General features: G+C 39.1%; 1 protein-coding gene across 2 annotated transcripts in view; it reads right to left on the reverse strand.

The window, feature by feature from the left end:
- Positions 1–5,836: 5,836 nt before the first annotated feature.
- The window catches only part of ANKRD44 (ankyrin repeat domain 44), a 295,892-nt gene continuing 282,640 nt past the window's right edge, over positions 5,837–19,088 (reverse strand). The window contains exons 23-28 of one of the 2 annotated variants that reach the window (XM_087435544.1): positions 17,644–17,727; positions 16,480–16,625; positions 15,915–15,997; positions 13,604–13,686; positions 12,456–12,547; positions 5,837–8,825 (exon numbers count right to left, since the gene is read on the reverse strand). In XM_087435544.1, the coding sequence (XP_087291670.1) occupies positions 8,767–8,825; positions 12,456–12,547; positions 13,604–13,686; positions 15,915–15,997; positions 16,480–16,625; positions 17,644–17,727 (547 nt within the window). In that variant the 3' untranslated portion in view covers positions 5,837–8,766. Of the gene's footprint in view, positions 10,132–12,455; positions 12,548–13,603; positions 13,687–15,914; positions 15,998–16,479; positions 16,626–17,643; positions 17,728–19,088 lie in introns of both variants that reach the window. The other variant, XM_087435543.1, reaches the window with a different exon arrangement.

The following is a 19,088-nucleotide window of genomic DNA, read 5'->3' on the forward strand; positions in this document are numbered from 1 at the left end:
TTTATATTCTACATTTTATATTTTCACTTAACATTATGCCATGTACATTTTCCTATTTAACTACAATTTCACCACTTCTTTATTATCCTCCTCCTTTAACATTTAGGGTAAGTCCTGCCATGTCTTTGTCCATCATCATACAACATATAGACTCCTATAAACATATATAGGAATTTTAACAGATGTCCTCTGCTTTGCACCACCCAGGTCATTATCAGATCATGAGGCTGGCAGCAAGAAAAATGAGGATGGATCATTAATATATACTAGAAAATATCTTCTTATCTCCAGGAAATATCGTTAGCACCCTGAAAGGCTTTTCTTTTCCAATATCTGAAATATATTATGGGAAATTAGTTAGTTTTCTCAATCTAATTTCTAGTGTCAGCTGGGACTTCACAAAGCAAGCTCCCAAATGGCACCAACTGAGCCCCTTACCCGCCTTTTTAGCACTGATGCCAAAACCAAATGGGCCCAGCAGCCTAATCAAAATTTACGTGCTAATAGGTAGACCCTTGTGAATGAAGTTAAGCAGAAAATCAATCGATGATCAGGTAACATTCCTCTAACAAAATTTTTACAGATTTTAAGTGATAATAAAATAGCAAGGAGTAAATCTCAGGCCTGAAGAAGAAAGTAACATGAAAACATGGCATGGACTTAGAAATGGAGAAATCATTTCTGAAAAAAAAATTAAAAAGGGAATTATAAACTCAAGTTAGCTTTTAAATCTTCTTTTTTAATTAAAAATCGAGATTTCAGGGAAAGTTCATATTTTAAGAAAATTTCATTTTCACTTAAAGATCAATACAGAATTCCAGTGATTTTAGTCTTTTGTCCTCTGTGGAAGGCCCACTGGGAAGTATTCCATTTTTCATTGAATCACTAAGACGTTTGATCCACACACTCCTTTTGTTCATTCTGCAGCTCTTCGCCATCTGTCATGTTTTCTGGAGAGCCTCATAAACACATTTAGGTTAAACCATATGGTCATAAAACCTGTCATTGCATTATAGTCAAGGTCTGGTTTTTTTTTTTTTTTATTTTTATTTAACAGAAATGCACTTGATCATTCTTACTTCCTTAATAGCTTTATCCTAATCCTGGAACCAAACTTCAGTCTGATAATAAATCAGCTCTGAGTGTGCATCTACTTAAAATAAAATACCTGAATAACAGATGTTTTGAAGTGGCCAATTTTTCTCATCAATTTTGCTCAAATTCTATGTTAAACAGCTTTAGAGTCATTTGCTACATTGGCCTCCTCAGTTTTTGACTTCTTCACCTCCAATGCGTTTTCCCTCAATCATCCCCAACCATCCACTTCTGTGGTTATATCCTTGGCTTTGTCATCATCAAAACTATACCACTTCTGAAATTTTACTTCAAGCACCCCATGTTTAGCTCACCAACTCTGGTGCTACTCAGCAATTCTTCCATCTCACCAAGACCTTCAGTCCAGTGACTGCACCACTTTTTTACTATCCATCACCTCCCTCACGTCTTCACTGCCCTCCTTACCCAGTTTGGAATACATGATCTATATAATTATGTCTATTTAAAGCACCGCAGTTCCATAGCTCCCCTTGGACTCACCTGGCAAAGCTCTATCCCTGTTTAAATTCCACCATATCTGTACCCAAACATCTGATGAAAAAACCCACCAGGATGACTGGTATCATTTTAAGTTCATGGTCATAAACCGCAAATGTACTAAGCCCTACTCAGCAATCTTCCTCTGCTGCTCTAAAATGTTCTTTCCAAAATTACTCTCCCATCCATTCTCAAACCTTCTTTCTGCTCTCTCCCAGATGTCTCCTCAGCCTCAATATGCTACAGCATCTCCTATCTTAGAATTCTAACAAATACCCTCTCTGGTCTCCATATTCTCCTCCAGATACTGCCTCGCTTTTCTTCTTCCCTTCATCTTCTCCCCTTTCTTTCTCTCCTCAACCTATCCTCTTTGGATTGTTGCCCCCACCACTCTGATGCATCTGCTCTTGCAAAGATCACTAATAAACTCTATGTTGCCAAATCCAATGGCCACGCTTTGTCACATCTTATTTGACTTCCCAGAAGCAACTGAGACAGTAGATACAACTGAAACTCTTTCCTCTATGACATTCTTTCTTTCCTAGTTTTCAGAGATATCTTGGTCGCATGCTTTACCTCCTGCCTCACTGGCCACTCCTTCTTGGTCTTCTGTGCTAGATCCTCTCCTCTTCTTGACCTCTAAATGTTGGAGCACCCACGGTTCAGGGCTCTTCTCTCTCTCCATTTACTCCCAGGCAATCGCCTCTGGTCATCTATGACTTCATATGACCCCAGCCCCAGCTCTCCCCCAAACTCTAGACTATTTCCTAGACCATCAGCAAGATCAGTCAACTCTACCTTCAAGAGTACCCACAATGTTCAAGAGTACCCACATGTACCACCTTCTCTCCATTTCCCTTGCTGCCACACCACTCCCAGCCACTATGTTTACTTGTCTAGACAATTGCAGTGGCTACCTAACTGGTCACTCAGGTTCCTCTTTTGCCTCCCTACAGCACCCAGTGATCTTTCAAAAACGAAATAGGACCACAGCCATTTTTCTGCTTAAATATCTCCAGTGGATTTTTATCACATTAAGAATAAAATAGAAACTCCTCCTGGCTCTCAAAATTTTACAAGATCTGGGCTCAGATGGCTCTTGATCTCATCTCATACTGCCCTTTCCTACCCAACATGTCTCCAGCCCCACTGGCCCCATTTCTGTTTTTGGAACATGCTGAGCTCATTCCTGCCTGGCACTGGCTGTTCCCTCTCTCTAGAATGTTCTTTCCTTTGATCTTTACATGGCTAGCAACTTCTTGTCATTAAGATCTGAGCTTAGATGTTCATAATTCTTAGAAACCCAACTATAAGAAATACGAGTTTTTCAAGTTCTCAAATTTGCTGGGTGCTTTATCAACGGAGTATATACACAGGTAAGTTTTTTGTGCTCTAAGTATAGCTTCAACATTTTTACTTTTGAAAATTATAAAATTCTTCTAGAATTTAAATATACTTCATTAAATTGTCACTTAAAGGTAGAAAATGATATCCTAGTAATTGCGTCTACCAGTGCCTAGAGAACCATGTGAGACAACAGTGCTGTGATGCCAGATCTTGCTATGTGACTGTGGGCCAAGTGTCCCATCTTTGTGAGCAGGATTTCCAGCACCTGTGAAGTAGATACATCATCCCTTGCTTAAGACAAGGAATGTACATGTGCGTGCATGCATTTGTGTGTTTAATAACAAAAGAGTTAAATATTTGTCTCAAATCTGTGCAGCACTTTTCTCCACTTAACTGCATGCGATCTCTCCTGGAAAAACATACAACCGGGGAATATAGACTTGACATTGCTTCTGAAGTTCTTTTCCTTAGGCTTGTAGGGGCTCTTCATGAGGTGATGTATTTTAGAGCATGTTTATGCAATTCCCTGTGAAAATAGATTTTCAAATGTGGCTGGCTCTACAAAAAATAAATTGATGAAGAAATGATTCAGAAACAAGAGGAGAGGAAGTAGATGAGCAGTGAGGTGGGGGCGCATTGGCACTGAGGGTGGGGTGTTGTACACTGGGCTGGCTGGGACATTTGGCATCCCTGGCCTAGTAAATGCTAGCACAGTAAATGGTAGTAGCAACCCTTCCTGCCCCTCAGGCATTGTGCTAGCCACAAATGCCCACACATCTCCAGTCACCTCCCGGAGTACTGGAAAATTAATGAAAGGCACAGCCATTATCTTTGCTGCTTTACATTTTACAGCAAATGTACCCTTCAGTATGAAATTTGCTAAAGAGACAAGTCATACAGCACTTTTACCCACAATATTTTTATGTTATGTTAATAGCCTTTTAGCTTAATGCCTTTGTGCCTTGCAAGCTACTTCTGGAACACATTAAGTGTGTTAAGTGAGGGATAGATGTACAGGGATCTAAACCTACTGAATGGAATGAGAGAGAGGGATCCTCTAACAAGCAGTTTGGAGACAAAGCGCCTCATCAAAGTTCCACAGTGTCATTACCGTGGTGGAAGCCATTATCCCCTTTCTGCTTGCTTATGAGATCACAATTGAAATTAGGGGATCTCTTGAAAGGGTGAATTTAGGAAGTCGAAGTAAACAATTTCCTTAGCAATGACTGGGAAGAAGTTATCCTAGGATGATATTACATTCTGGAAGGACACTGTGGTAGATTCAGTGTGGTAGATAGCTTCCAAAATGGCTCCCAGTGATTCCTGCCTCCTGGAATCACACTCTTTGATAATCCTCTTCCCTTGAATATGGGACAGACCTAGTGACTTGCTTCTAATGAACAGAATATGGGAAAAATGATGGAATGTCACTTCGAGGTTCAGTTAAAAAGCTGTGACTTCTGTCTTGCTCCTTCTCTGGCTTTTCTCAGCTTGCTAGTTCTCATGAGGCAAGCTGCCATGTCATAGCTGCACTTTGGAAAGGCCCATTTGGCAGGGAACTGAGGGCAGCCAACAGCCATCGAGGAACTGAAGCCCTCAGTCCAACAAGCCATGAAGAATCCTGCCAACAACTGAATGAGTGAGCTTAGGAATGGATCTTTCCCTGGCCAACGCCATGATTGCAGCCAGTAAGTGACCCTGTGGCAGAAGACCCAACTAAACCATGCCTGGACTCCTGACTTACAAAAACTATGAGATAAACATTTGTTGTTTTAAGTCACTAAGTTTTGGGGTAATTTGTTACACAGCATTAGATAACTAATATATCCCGTCTGCTCTAAAGTATAGGAAGCACTCACCTGTGGTACGATTCACGCTTTAGAGTCTTCAAGAATGAAAAGCATTCAGATTTGCATATTTAAATAAAGAGTGAGATAGGGCGGAGTGCAAAACCTTCCTGAACACCTCTAGCAGAAAAAACCAACAACCACCACAAAACATTTGGTGGGATGGCATAGAAGAGAGAACATCTATAGGCACAAGTTGTGTATTCAGATCACTAATTATAAAAATTCAAGCAAATTCTATAATTTCTCTGGGATTCAGTTTCTTCACGAAAAAGATGGTGATGGGATTGGGGTACACTCTAAGAACTGCTAACATTCTATGACACTGTGATGTGAGGAACTCAGGAAGGCCCCACCCCAAAATCTCTTTCTCATCAGCTGGAAACTCCATCATTAGGAATTTGTTCTGTAGTGCTTCTAGGAACTGTCCCTGAATTTACTACTCAAGGGGAGAAATTGTGAATGGCGAGACAGATGGAGAGGAAATTCTATGGATACCTTTAAGAATAGTACAAGAGTCCTGTGTTGCTGTGAAGCAGTTGAAGGGTAGTGGGGGCAGCAACAAACGTAAGCATGGTTGATTTCACAGTTTTGAGGACCTAGAAGGTTTCATCTTTTTTGACATATGTGATCTATACAATTAGTCACATTTCCCCCCTTACTGTGGCTGCAAGGAAGCTCAGAGCAAACTCAAGTTCAGTCATAGTCACTGTGTTAAATTTTATGGTTCCCATATTTTTTTGTACTCTTTTTCCCTGTCCTAATTTTTCTACTTCTAGTTTATCACATGCGTTTTGTTGCAAGCCAGCTCAAATCCTTTATGGAGAAACTTGGAGGCATAAATAAATATAATAAACACAAACAAATACTTTTGAAATTTTTTTCTCTGTGATGATATAAACAGAAAAGCAAATCTGGAGATACGCTTCTATCTTGATTATATATTTCAAAATTTAAGGTTAACTTGGCTTTGGCGGAGGATGAAGATTTAAATTAGCAGAATAATTGGTAAAATTAGCATAAATAGGAAAAATTAAAGACAACACAAATTGCAACAATATTTGTACCGTTTTTATTTGTAAAAATAACCATCTGAATGCACTTCCATAGTATATTACAGTTAAGTACTTCATTACATTATTAGCATTCAGTAGTTGAAAAAGTATTAAACTGTGCTTGAGAAGATTCAGATTGGTTCCAAGTCATTCACTGAACTAAAAGTCATTTTCCTCATTTTTACAGTCATGACATTTACCAGTCATTCAACTCCAATTTACATAAGAAAACATTACAGACAAAATCCCACTGAAATCATCAAACAATATTTTATGCTGTTACAAATATGTTATGCAAAATATAACACTGGCACCAGATTTGTATCATCGTGCTTTGCAAAGATATATTGCACATGCTAAAGCATAAAATATGTAGAGAAAACTACCAAAGAAATATTTGCATTGAATTTTTAGATCACTGCATAAGAAACGCATAGAATTACATTTAATACACACACTCAGATTGTCACTATCTTAAAACGCTTTTCCCCTATAACACTGACCTATGGTTTACAGTTTGGTAAGAAGAATGCATCTTAGCACTGCAATATCAAACATAACTCCTATAAAAAACTTCAGCATTTTCATTTTCATTTCAAAGCAGGTAAAAGGGGAAATAGGAAAAAAGACACTTTATACATTCAAAGAAAGGCCGAAATGAAAAGTCACTGGTATTATATTGCTCTGATAACACTCAAATGAAAAAAATACAAAACATTTCACAGAACATTTTCAGAATATACAAATATAAAAAGGCACTCTAACTTCATATTACAAGACAAATAGGGATGAGTTCTTCAACCAACACAACAGATAAGCAAACCAAGTTGCTCAACAGTACAAAGAATAACTAGTGCAGCAAATCCATTCGATGTTCTTGTTCTAATTTAATAACAAAATAATAAATCAAGCAGCCGTTTACTGCCTAAAGTACCAAAACATACTACGGTGCCCTTTTAGTAGTGATCAATAGAAGTCCCCTGAGCTAGTTACTGTAGAATCATAGCAGATTTTAGGCAATTTGGAGATAGTGATGTATTTACCAAGGATAGGCAGACACAGAGAACAGGTAAGTGGATGAAATACGATCCCTGTGGCTGTGGTTAAAATATGGTCTAAAAATAACACATTTCCATAAAAGCGCTAAACAACTAAGACTCAATGAAAAGCACAATTTTTTCTGTTTGTTTTCTTTCTTAGAAAGCCATGTTGCAAATCTAGTTTTATTCCTAAGAGATGTACTTGAAAAACACAGAACTCATAGTTTTTAAAGTGTTTTCTTAAAGGAAAAAATTTTGGTCTAGGGGGAGGGAGAAGTAGAAAGAGAGCGAGAGAGGGAAAGAGATGGATTCAATGAACGGTTCTCTAGTGGTCGTGATTTCATTCTGTTCTTTTGTCCTCCTCCTTTCTATCAGTAAGAGAGCGGGGGGGGGGGGGGGGGGGGGAGTCAACTCGCAGCTCCATGGAGATAATGTCGCATGGCGTCACGGCTTTGCTGCCACATTCCTTATTCCGTGCTGCTCTACAGGAGAAATGTTAACACTGCTTCATCGTTAAAGCAGGCATTTCATTTCCTGCTTTAAACGCCAACTGAGCAAGATTTCCATTCACTTCTAGAAAAAGACACGCAGTATACCGTGCTTCTCCAGCACCGGATCTCCTTTATTTTCAGTGTTTTGGTAAAGATAAGGTCATTATTGCTCATTAGCAATTTATCTACTTTTTAAAAATTCATCTTCTCTAAACAAACAAAAAGGACAGAGGAATGACGGGAACACAACACTAAGAATTAAAAACACAATGTTGGTGGTATCAAAAATTTTCAGTGAAATTAATACCAATTCTATAAGTCCTGTGAACAAGTTTTCATTTGTGAAGAACCCAACATGAGTTTTTAATTAAATCCAGGATATTAAAAGAGTAAGATTAAAGTCTTTTACAGTTAGATGAAAAATACAATACAGTATCTGCATTTGAGCCAGATGTGATAGAACACTGTGTTAAAAATGTCTCACATACACTATAAAATAGCAATTTCCAGGATGAAAATGGAGCCGTTTATAAAATGTCAGAAAGAACTGCTCTAAAGCAACATGTTTCTTTCCCGTCTCTTCCTGAAGTGGAAAATAGCACTTGAGCTGGTGATTTTTATTTCTTCTCTTGGTCCATGGGCCCACACACTGACATAGTTTCCCACTGGGTTCTTGGGACGATGTGAGATTTTCAGTGGATTTAGCATAATTTCTGTATCTTTCTTTGGGCCACCTTTGTGCGTAGGATCCACTTTAGTTTTCATCTTGCAGCAGACCATAAGGACTGCAGAGTCCTCTGAGCTCTAAGGTGGCTACAGACTGGGGCTCAGAGATGGATGGATGCTGTACCCCACTCCAACCTACGTGAAGAGCCCGAGGGTTGGCTGGAAATCTTAGCAGTAGAAACGATGGGCTAGGCCCAGGACTGCTGGCTAGCCCAGGGAGGGTCTTGTGTGTTTTTCTGCTTTTTTGTTATTCCAAGTAAGACACATAGCAATTAAAACAGAGAACAAACAATGGATGTTTCCTCGGCATTTGTTTCATTTCAAATAAATACAAACACATTTACATCAAAAGTATATGAACATTTTCTGTAGTTTGGCAAAAAAATAAGCTGTGGTCAACACATCATCAGTTACAAATGTTAAGCCATCAACTAGAAATCTGTGTCATAAGAAATATAAAATACAACAAAGACTGTTACGCAAAAAGATTACATTTTAACTCCATAGAAAAGCTACTTCAGTTCTCACTTCCATTTTGGAGGAAAACCATTTAAATCTTCCATTTTAGACTGAAGCATTTTGGTCCTCATGTATAGCTGGTTGATGAACTACAGACATACACATACATATATGTGTGCGTGTATATGTGCATAATTTTTAGAGAGTCTCATTCTTCTTTTTGTACAGCTATTCCAGGTGCAGAACGGGGTCCATTTGACCTAGAAGCTTTGGCAGAGGGAGCAGACACAGTATTCACCATGTTGATTTCATCATCAAGCAACTATCAATTGGCTTTAATTTCGAGTCAGCCATTTCTACCTCCTGCTTTCACTTGCTTTGTCTCCTTTGGCAGTCACACTTTGACTCACTTGGCATGACCTTGACTCAGAAGCTTATTTACCATTTTACTATTGATGAACAATGCTGAGGGTTCTGATGTTTTTAAAAGTTAGTATTTTGATTTAAGGATGAATTAAGAAAGAGTAGTTTCACATTAAATTTGCATATGTCTCAAAATTTTGGTGCAATACAATTTTCATCCAAAATGTTACTAGACTTGGACTCAATCACTTGGGTGAAAATTAGTCACGGGCTTATGGGGAGCACTGGGTGCCATATTTGTGTTAAATGAAAAAAGCAAGTTCCATTTTCAGTGAATTTTTCTCTTCATCTGGTAACTTGAACAAAAATCCTCAGAAAGAAGTTCTGGATATTTAAGTGCTTACTATAGAGAGGATATGAATAATTGGACTCCCTTAAAAAGATTATTACAGGCATTATTTCTGAAGATGAACACCTTTACCTTTGGCTTCTAGTGAGGAAGTAAACACCAAAGTGAGAAGAGGTTTGAGGCATTTCCTATCCACCCCTTCCCTCCCCTCCTGGGGGGACATGAATGTCACATTGATATACTTCTGAGAACTCACTGCCAAGTGAGTACATGAAAAAAAGTCTCTATAGAGAACAGCTCCCTCTTGGTGTACTATCCCCAAACAAAAAGAATTAAATGCATTTTTTATTCTTTACTTAAAATGAGAGGTAGACTTTCACAGAAGCATCTTAGATCTAAGGAAAACATGAAACAAATCAAAAGTGGGGCCCATTTGTGTGAGTGCTCTGCCCTCCAGCCTAGCTGCCCTCCTTCAGTTTGATTAATTCCTTCTCTCCTGGCTTCTGGAAGCCTGGGCCCATAATAATACTTGAACACAACATAAACCTGGAATTCAAGCTTCTTTCCCTTCCTCCAACATGGTTGATCAAGGAAAAGCTTTTACAGTCCAAAGTCAAAACGTTTCCGAATCAGAATCATTTTCATTGTACCCATCCTCCGAGCCTACGTTGTTACTGCACAGGCTAACCATGCTACCCAGATTGGAGAGGGTCGTCCTGCTCAAATTGTCTTTTTTAAAACAAACGAAGTTGACAGCCGTCATTGTATTGGAAGGAGAAAAAGGCATCATGGTAGCCAAAATGAGGGCCAGGCAGTCAGCCACGTCTTTGTTAGGAGCGCAAGCCAGGGCCGGGGTATGACCTGGGCGTAAATGCAGACAAGGCAGTGGTTAGTCTGGGAAATCCAGAGGCAGGTGAGCATTCCACAGTACATCTCGCACGACCTCACACGCGGAGATGTATGTCGAGTTAGAAATCGTGCCAGGCAAAAGGAGAAGTTACTTCCCACAAGTCATGCTAGGGGTGAGGCTAGAGGGACCGGGAGGGGGAGACACTTTATGGGTGTGTTTTTCAGCTTACATGACAACAAGCACTATATCATCCGAAGTTAGGCAGGATTCCAGTCTTTATCTAGTGAACAGAAACACGAGGGGCTGGGGGCGGGACACAATTCCACAACAAACAGCAACAGGACAACCAGAAAGATGTTTCCAGTTGAGAGCACATGCACACCATGCGCCTGGGGCTCGGGCCAGAGCACTCTCATTCTGAGAACAACGACTTTCCATTGCAGGTAATCGTGCGTCAGATTAGAAAAGACACTGAAATCAGATGTCTGAAAAAGTGAGTTGCGCAGTTTTGTCACTTTATATATACTTTATATAAAGTATACACCAATTAACTGGTTCTAGAAAAATTGAATCATGTGAGTAGATCAGAGACAGGAAGGCACTGGTTGTCTGTAATTAAAAATGTACTACCATTTAAAAGAAACTTAGAATTAAAAAAAATAGCAACACCACCAACCAAAGTCCCCAATCCTCAATGTAACAGATGTGGCAAAACTGCTATATTTGCTATAGAGTTGTGTCATTCTCTATCATTTAGACTTGATGAGTCTGGTCCAGAAAAGAACACTATCTCAACGCTATCTTTCATTTAATCGCTATCCATATCCAGCTTTTATTCTACTGGCCTGAAAGGGTTAGCCTGTCCTCTCTGCTGGCCACAGTTCCTACTCCCACTCACTCATTTATTCAGAGGAACTGGCTCAAAAAAACTTTACTTTTTGGTGTTTTGTTTATCAGCACCTGACCTGATTTCTGCCCCACCCACCTGCCCCCTTACCAGATTATTCCTCTCTCTGGTTTGAAAACAAACAAGAATGGACAGATAGCTTAACATTCCATCCCACGAGGTTGGTGATGAGTAAAGGCATTATGATTGTAGTGCTGTACAAAATGGCCCCAAATGTTCCCAGGCCTTAGGGTACAGCTAAGCTCTGAGACAGGCCACAGTTCTACGGCCCAGGGCTTTTGTTCCTAAGGTCACTACGGGCTGGACAAGCCTCAGATACAGCAGACTTATACCAAAGAAAGACAAAACTAATTTATTCTGGTGTCTTTGGTCATTTTGGAGAAAAATTGTGGGCCTCTGCACGCCAACCCTAAGATCTATATAGTGGTGACAAGAGGGTGTGGGAAGGTAAGGCGAGAAAAAAAGGAGATGGAGAAATAGAGAACTTTCTGTGCCTCCTAGGTGAGTCAGGCTGGGGACAGAGCAGGGTACATGCCAGGATAAATGGGGCTGCAAAACCAAAACTAATAGGAGTTAGCTACTGAAGTCATATGGCTGCTTACTTCTGAGAAATAGGCATGAGCTGCTAATTCCAATACCTGTAATAAGCAGTTAATTGAGTTATGTTAATACATTTTATTATAATACTTTAATCAAATGCCACAATTAATGCCATGTTTTAAAAAATTACTTAACTCATAAATATCCAGAAGTTCCTCTTTTGCTCCCCAAGGTTAATAGGCATTGTGCTTAAAACAGTAGTTTCATACAATTCTAGTGTTCATTAGCTTTCAGAATTTCTTAGGAAGCAGAGTAGAAAGCTTCTGTTAAGAGTTAGCGCATTTAGAAAAGGCACGTTATATAGATCAGGAGAAGCTTTCGAGCCTAGATATTAATTAAAAAATTTTACTCATGTTCCCTAAATATCCATACTGGGAATATGAGTTCTGATATGTTCTTAAAAAAAAAAAAAAGGTTTGGTCTCAGAATGAACTGAAACACGTAGACCTAGGTTTTTATTTGAGCCCTTGAGCATGCACTAATGACATGCGTAATCCTTAACTCTTCAGCGTACGCAGTTCGAATTTCGAATGCCAAGTTGAAAGCTTTTTAGTGTGTTTAAAATATTGTAACCACCACGCTGAGGAGTTAGAGGCCAGCTGCTGACATTACATGCAAAATGGAAGGCCCTGGTGGGCTACAGGGGGACTATGTGTCTACAAAGACAGACAGCACAAATTATCCTTGTTTGATTTCTCACACACAGGGAACTTCCATGGGGGCGAGAATTCTTACTGCCTTTTTAACTAGCTCCTATCTTTCTCATTCTCCTCTGGCTTCACAGCATACGGAAGGCACCTGTAGTAATTGTTTACTGTCTCCACTTACCATTTTCATCTACAGCGAGGACACAGGCCCCTTTGGCCAGCAATTCTTCCACTACCACCTTCAAGCCATTGCGTGCAGCAACATGGAGGGGTCTGAGGAAAGACAACGCCAAGCATCACTTGTGATCTGTATTTGTGTGAGAATGTGTCACTTTGCGTTGCTAAAAGGAAGAAAGTACTTAAGAACTTATAAATAGTAAATGAATGTTTTTACTTTACAAAAAAGAATACTTGTTGACCAGACCTTTTCCAGGTGCTAATGATCCAACTGTTCTCCCAAGTTGGCCCAGATTTCTCTGCAGATATTACAAATACTCTGCATCTCAAAAACCTCAATGACGGTAAATAGGAAGCCAGAGGAAGAACTCAAGCTCTGGTGTGTTTTCCAGAAGGTTCTTTACCCCTTGCTTTCTACTCCAGCAATTGAATCACTGTTTTACACAGCTCATCAATATAACTGGTATTAATAATACCCATATATGTAATCTCAAACCTTATTATTACTAAATGCACTAAATAATATTTTAATGAACTTAGAATTCCTTAAAGAATGTCAAACCCAGTATATTCTGCTACATATTACTTAAGAATCTTAATGAAAAAAAAAATCTTAGTATTCCTTTGCCCTTAAAACAAATGTGTAAGCAATTTCCTAAAATGGCAAATGAAGCAGCTTTTTGGTCTTTCATGCTGAGGATTACACTGAATTATATTAAAATATAATTAACACAAATAGCTTAGAAACTCTTCAAATGTATTCTGGGAACCTGGTTTATAAAACTGACATTTTCCAGTAAGAATACATAATGCTAATACATTTATACAAACAGTTTCTCCAAATATGTCAGCTTATAAGATTTTTTAACAGCCCACTAAATTTTAATATTACCATAGAAATATCAGCAAAGAAAAACACAGACTTCACAAATTTCTAGGAAGGCATATCAAAATCAAGATTCTAACTAGAAATGTCTAGCGTGGTGAGCATTTGTAGGTATGTGACTGTCAACTTTATGAAGGAGAAGCCAGGTCTGTGCCTTTCACCACTGCAGTCCCCAGCTCTAGCCTGGCACACAGCAAGCTCTGAATATCTGTTGAATAAATGACTATGATTCTGGGTCTGAGTCAGACTTCAGGAGTCACACTTACGTCTGCAGTGCATTATTTTTTGCATTAATAAGGCTCTCATCTTGTATCTTGTCAAGTATTAACAAGGCACATTTTTCATGACCCTAATAAAGAAAAATAATGATAAGAAACACAGGACAGGGACACAGAACAGTTCCAGAAAAATCACTTCATTATGCTTTAAATTTAAAATGAATGTCCTCTGCCTAAAAACATTTTATAAGGTTATTTTCTGAGTAATTCTTTTTTCTTCTAAAAAGCAAATAGTTCAAGGGCCCCAGATTCTCAAAGATTCTGAATAAGGTCTATTAGGACTTGGTTAATATAAATCTGATCTAAAATATTAATATTTCTAAGCTAACTTTTAGAATTAATGTCCAGAGAGCTGGAGCAGATGCTAGTTCAGTTAGGTCAGCTGGTAAACAGAGAGTAGAATTAGGAGTAACCCTTAAATCCTCCAACATTACTTTTTAACCATAAGTCAAGTCCCACCTCCTTACTCAAGGCTTCAACTACCACTTCAGTGATCCATCTCTCCTTGGGATTCCCATCACATTATTACTGCCTTTTTTTTTTTTAAAGATTTTATTTATTCATTTTTTTCCCCCCAAAGCCCCAGTAGACAGTTGTATGTCATAGGTTCACATCCTTCTAGTTGCTGTACGTGGGACTCGGCCTCGCGTTGGACGGAGAAGTGGTGCCTCGGGGCGCGCCCGGGATCCGAACCTGGGCCGCCAGCACCAGAGCGCGCGCACTTAACCGCCAAGCCACGGAGCCGGCCCTATTACTGCCTTATATTGTGGAGAGACTCTTTTTCAGGAAAGCTCATTCTTTTCTTCCTCAACCAGGGGAAAATATCTCTGTATCTTATGACAATAGGTGATTGATAATTTTTTAAAAATCAATCGATAAATCAGAGACCCTTTCATGATTTCAGGCCTAGACCCTATTAAGCGGTCATGGCTTCCTAAATCCTTAACTACTCAAAGTGCGGCCCGCAGAGGAGCAGCATCCCCTGGGAGTCAGAAATGTTGAATCTCAGCCCCACCCCAGACCTACTAAATCAGAACCTGCATTTTCACAAGATCCTGAGGTAATTCATTTGCACCGTAAAGTTTGAAAAGCACTGCACTTACATTCACGAAAACACTACACCTTGAAATGAACTTCATGAAACTGAGCACTTTTTGTGGTTTCCATGGGCTTCCCAGAGCATGAAGTGAGAAAATGCAACCAATGAAAGGAATAGCTTAGCCTTCTGGTACCTTTGGGTATTGATAACACCTTTAGTACTGTAACTATATGGAAATAAACCACCATCACCAGTGTCAACTGGCCTCAGACTTAGTGCCTTATAAGGGAGACTTGTAAATATAATTTTAGAAGTGTCCATGGAGTTTTCATTCTGATGTATTGCTGGTGGAGTGTAACCAGTTGTGACCTTATTAGAGGGAGATTAGGCCTTAAAAACGTTCATTGCCTTAGACTCAATAATTTCACATTTAGGAATTTATTTTAAAGGAATGAGTAAAGATTCTTAAAAAAGAGATTTCTCTACAATTAGCATTATTTATAGTAGCATACATTTGAAAACAAGCAAATGTCTAAGAATAGGGGACGGGTTGAATAAAGGATGGCACGTTCCTAAGGTGGAGTACTGCACATCTTATAAAACACTATAAAACATGATGTCTACAAGCAAGATATCATAATATATGATTCAGTAACAAAATCAGGTTATAAAGTAGTGTGATCCCACTTCTGTAAAACCATATATTTATACATATCATTTATTTCTTACGGAAGTAGGAACCTTGAGCTACATATGAACGCAATGCTATTAAAAGAAAGCACACATTCTTTGCGCTGAACTATGCGCCAGAAAAAAATGGGAGAGGGTAGAAACGCCCATGAACACATTTGCCTCATAAGAGAGTGTTTTTTGGCTGTGTTATTATAATGTCTTCAAATGCAACAAAATGAAAACAAGTTGGAACTGCTTATATTTTAGAAGCCATATAACCAAGGTCCTAACCTGTGTTTAAAACCAAAATGTGGTACCACAACCATGGAGACAGATACAGTGGCAGCACCAAGACAGGCAGGGGCAAGAATGCCATTGGCCAATGCCATGAAAGGTGTATCCTCACCACCCCCATGTGGGTCTGCTCTTTGCTTCTCCCCCTTCCATTCCACTGACAGTTGACAACATCCTGGGAAAATGTACATCTTAATTAAGAGCCACGATACACAGTTCCAAGATAGACAGAGTTTAAGTGGTATTATTATTATTACAACACTAAGTAACACTGTTTCAAATTCATTTACATACTTTACTACTAGCCAAATGTAAGGGTGTGTTCAAGTCCTTATCCTTCACAGTCAGATCAGCCTGGGCACTGTTCACCAAAATATCTACAGGAAAAGCCAAAGGAGAGTTACTTAGACCAGATGCTAATTACATGCAGGTTGAAGAAGTCACTATAGAAACAATAACACATTTAAATTAGTACAGCTCACATAATCATATTTAATGTTTTTAAAGAAAAAAGGAGCAATCTATTGTCCTATTCATTATATGGAAATCCAAGGGCTATAGGCATTAATTTTAATTGTCTTTACAGTTTTGCTATTTTCAGGTAAAATGATTCTGTCATTATATTTGGTTTCTAAATGTTGAGAGATTTCACCGCAGAAAGGTTGGCTCACTTTGACAAAGGTCCTCCAATAATCAAGTAACAGGGGACTAAAGACAATTAGCAAGTAGAGTCAGGTGGCTTAAAGAAAATGTTGGTCTTTTTTACGTGTATCTACCAAGAGAATAACTGATTTCTCAACCTTACATTACTTTGGTTTTGGGTAGGCACACACACAAAGTCCACAAGTCGAGCACATACCCACGGCGCCTGCCTGCCCGTTCTCAGCAGCCATCATCAGCGCTGTTTTCCCTGAATTGTCTGCTGCGTTCACTTGAGCGTTGTGTCTCAGAAGAAGCTGCAAGCACTCCACATGATCAGCAAAAGCTGCTGCATGAAGTGGTGTCCTAACAAGTTACAAGAAATATGATTTTAGCTTCCTTTAAGTGTAACACTCTCTTTCTGTATATGCCCAAGGAACATGTGCGTGGTGTTAGGGATTTAAAACTTACCGGTTTGCAGAGATAATGATCAGGCCCCTCTAAAGGCCAATCAAGGTGGACAGTGAAGTGTCACCTATGTGAATGGTACCCCCTAGATTTGGGGGGTGTAGCCCTGATAATGAAATCGGCATCTTTACTGACCCTTTAATCTTGAGTTCCAGTGACTTCTCTCTCATCTTTGATAAAGATACTTTCAAAATTAAACCTTAAATTTATAGGTAATTGGATATTTAAATCAAAAAAAGAAAGCCGACATCATCTAATGTGGATAGTTGATTTCTTTGGGAGGACAATTTGGCACTATTTAGCAAAATTAAAAACTGTCAATCTTTTAACCAAGTAATTCCACTTCTCAAACTTTATCTCCTAAATACACTTTGTCAAGTGAACAGACACATGTACTAGATTGTTCATACACCACTCTTTGAAATAGCAAAATATTGGAAACAACCTAAATGTTCTTCAGTAGAAGGCAGGCTCATTAAATTATAGTATATCCATTCAATGGAATAATATGTAGCTTTAAAAAGAATATGGTAAATCTATATGTTCTTGCATGGAAAGAGCTCCAATACATACTAAAAGCAGAGCTCTGCTACAGAATGTTCCCATTTGCATAAAAAGAATATGAGCATATATATTTTTATATATGTTTGTAGCTATGTACAGAAAATATTTGGGATAATATAAAAATTTGGAAAGAAAAGTTTAAAATTTCTTTCTTAGTGAAAGAGGCTGGGGCTTCTGGGTTAAGAGGGTAATTTCTTTTAATTATATACCCTTTATTGTATTTAATTTTTAAAAAACATGCTTATATATTACTTCTTCAATTAAAAAAAATAGATATTTGGCTACTCCGCAACCACAAAGCGGAGACTAAGATTCAACAAGACAAGAAGCATGCCATTTTAGGATCACTTACCTGCCTTTGTCATCTCTACAATTGACAATACTGGAATCTATGGCCCCAAGTAGCAATGATGCACAATTCTCATGATCATTTATTCTAAAATGAAAATGGATTTTGTTTTAAAATCGCTCTCTTTAAAAAATTATATCCCCTCCCACTCCATCTTCCTAGGCACTATACATTCAACAACCCAACGCATTAAAAAAAGTCTGATGCATGGGCCGGCCCCGTGGCTTAGTGGTTAAGTGCGCAGCGCTCTGCTGCTGGCGGCCCGGGTTCGGATCCCGGGCGCTCACCGACGCACCGCTTCTCCGGCCATGCTGAGGCCGCGTCCCACATACAGCAACTAGAAGGATGTGCAACTATGACATACAACTGTCTACTGGGGCTTTGGGGGAAAAAAATAAATAAATAAAATTATTAAAAAAAAAAAAAAAAAGTCTGATGCAAATATCTGTGGTCTACATTCTGTTAAAATGATTAAAGAAGACAATTTAGGTCATACAAATAAACTTAATTTAATATATCATAAAGCAGGCAGTCTCCACTCTCAAGGGTTTGGAGAACTGCTTGCTTCATGAAGTGTTAAAGTTTGTGTCACCTAAATTGTCTTCTTTAATCATTTTAACAGTTTTGGTGACAAGGATGGGATCCAAAACTGACTACTAATGGCCTGTGGGATGAGACACACAGGCAACGTGCCCAGGGAACCCTTGGAGTGCACGTTCCTCTCATCACTACTAAGTGCTGTGGATAAGTCACTCTCAGATTTGAGCTCTGCTCCCTTGCGTGCAGCTCTCTAATCCAAACAAACTTTATCCAAAATTTTTTAAAGGAAAGAGGTTTATTCAAGTTCCCAGAAAGGTTCTGGGATCCTAGAAAGGTTCCGGGACAGTTATATTGGTAGTCCACAGCAGGTGGCAGCAGCTAAAGGACTCACAGGGACCTCAAGGTAGGTCCACAGCATAAATCGCTGTGGGACTTGGGGAAATAAATTAAGACAAGAAATTCAAACTGTTTTGACCAACAGCACATCAAACCTGAGTGGGCACAAGTTGTACCATTAAAAGCCATTAGGGCCTCCTCCACTATAAAGAAATCTTCTCATGAAAGGAGTAATAGATCCATTGTTAATAGGAGTCCTGGGAGCCAAATCTGCAAAATTGGTGGGCACAGGTCGAGCACTTAAAAGCTGTTCGAGTTCTCACCACCTAAATCTAAGACTCCTCTGCTAGGATAAGTTGGTCATGGAATGGGTTAGATCGACACTAGGTCACCCACCAACCTGAAGAAAATTTCCATGCAACAAGGTACACAGTAAAACACCATAAAATCCCCAACTCAGTGGCACATCTCTCTTAGGTATTAATTTGGCTCTGTGAGACTCAAGGCTTACCTAAAGAAATGGGATCTTCAAGTTTCAAAGAATTAAGTGCTCTACCTTCTGGCACACCTGC

This window comes from Ceratotherium simum, chromosome 9, assembly GCF_057802395.1.
Source record: "Ceratotherium simum simum isolate JZ-2026a chromosome 9, ASM5780239v1, whole genome shotgun sequence".
Taxonomy (NCBI): Eukaryota; Metazoa; Chordata; class Mammalia; order Perissodactyla; family Rhinocerotidae; genus Ceratotherium; species Ceratotherium simum.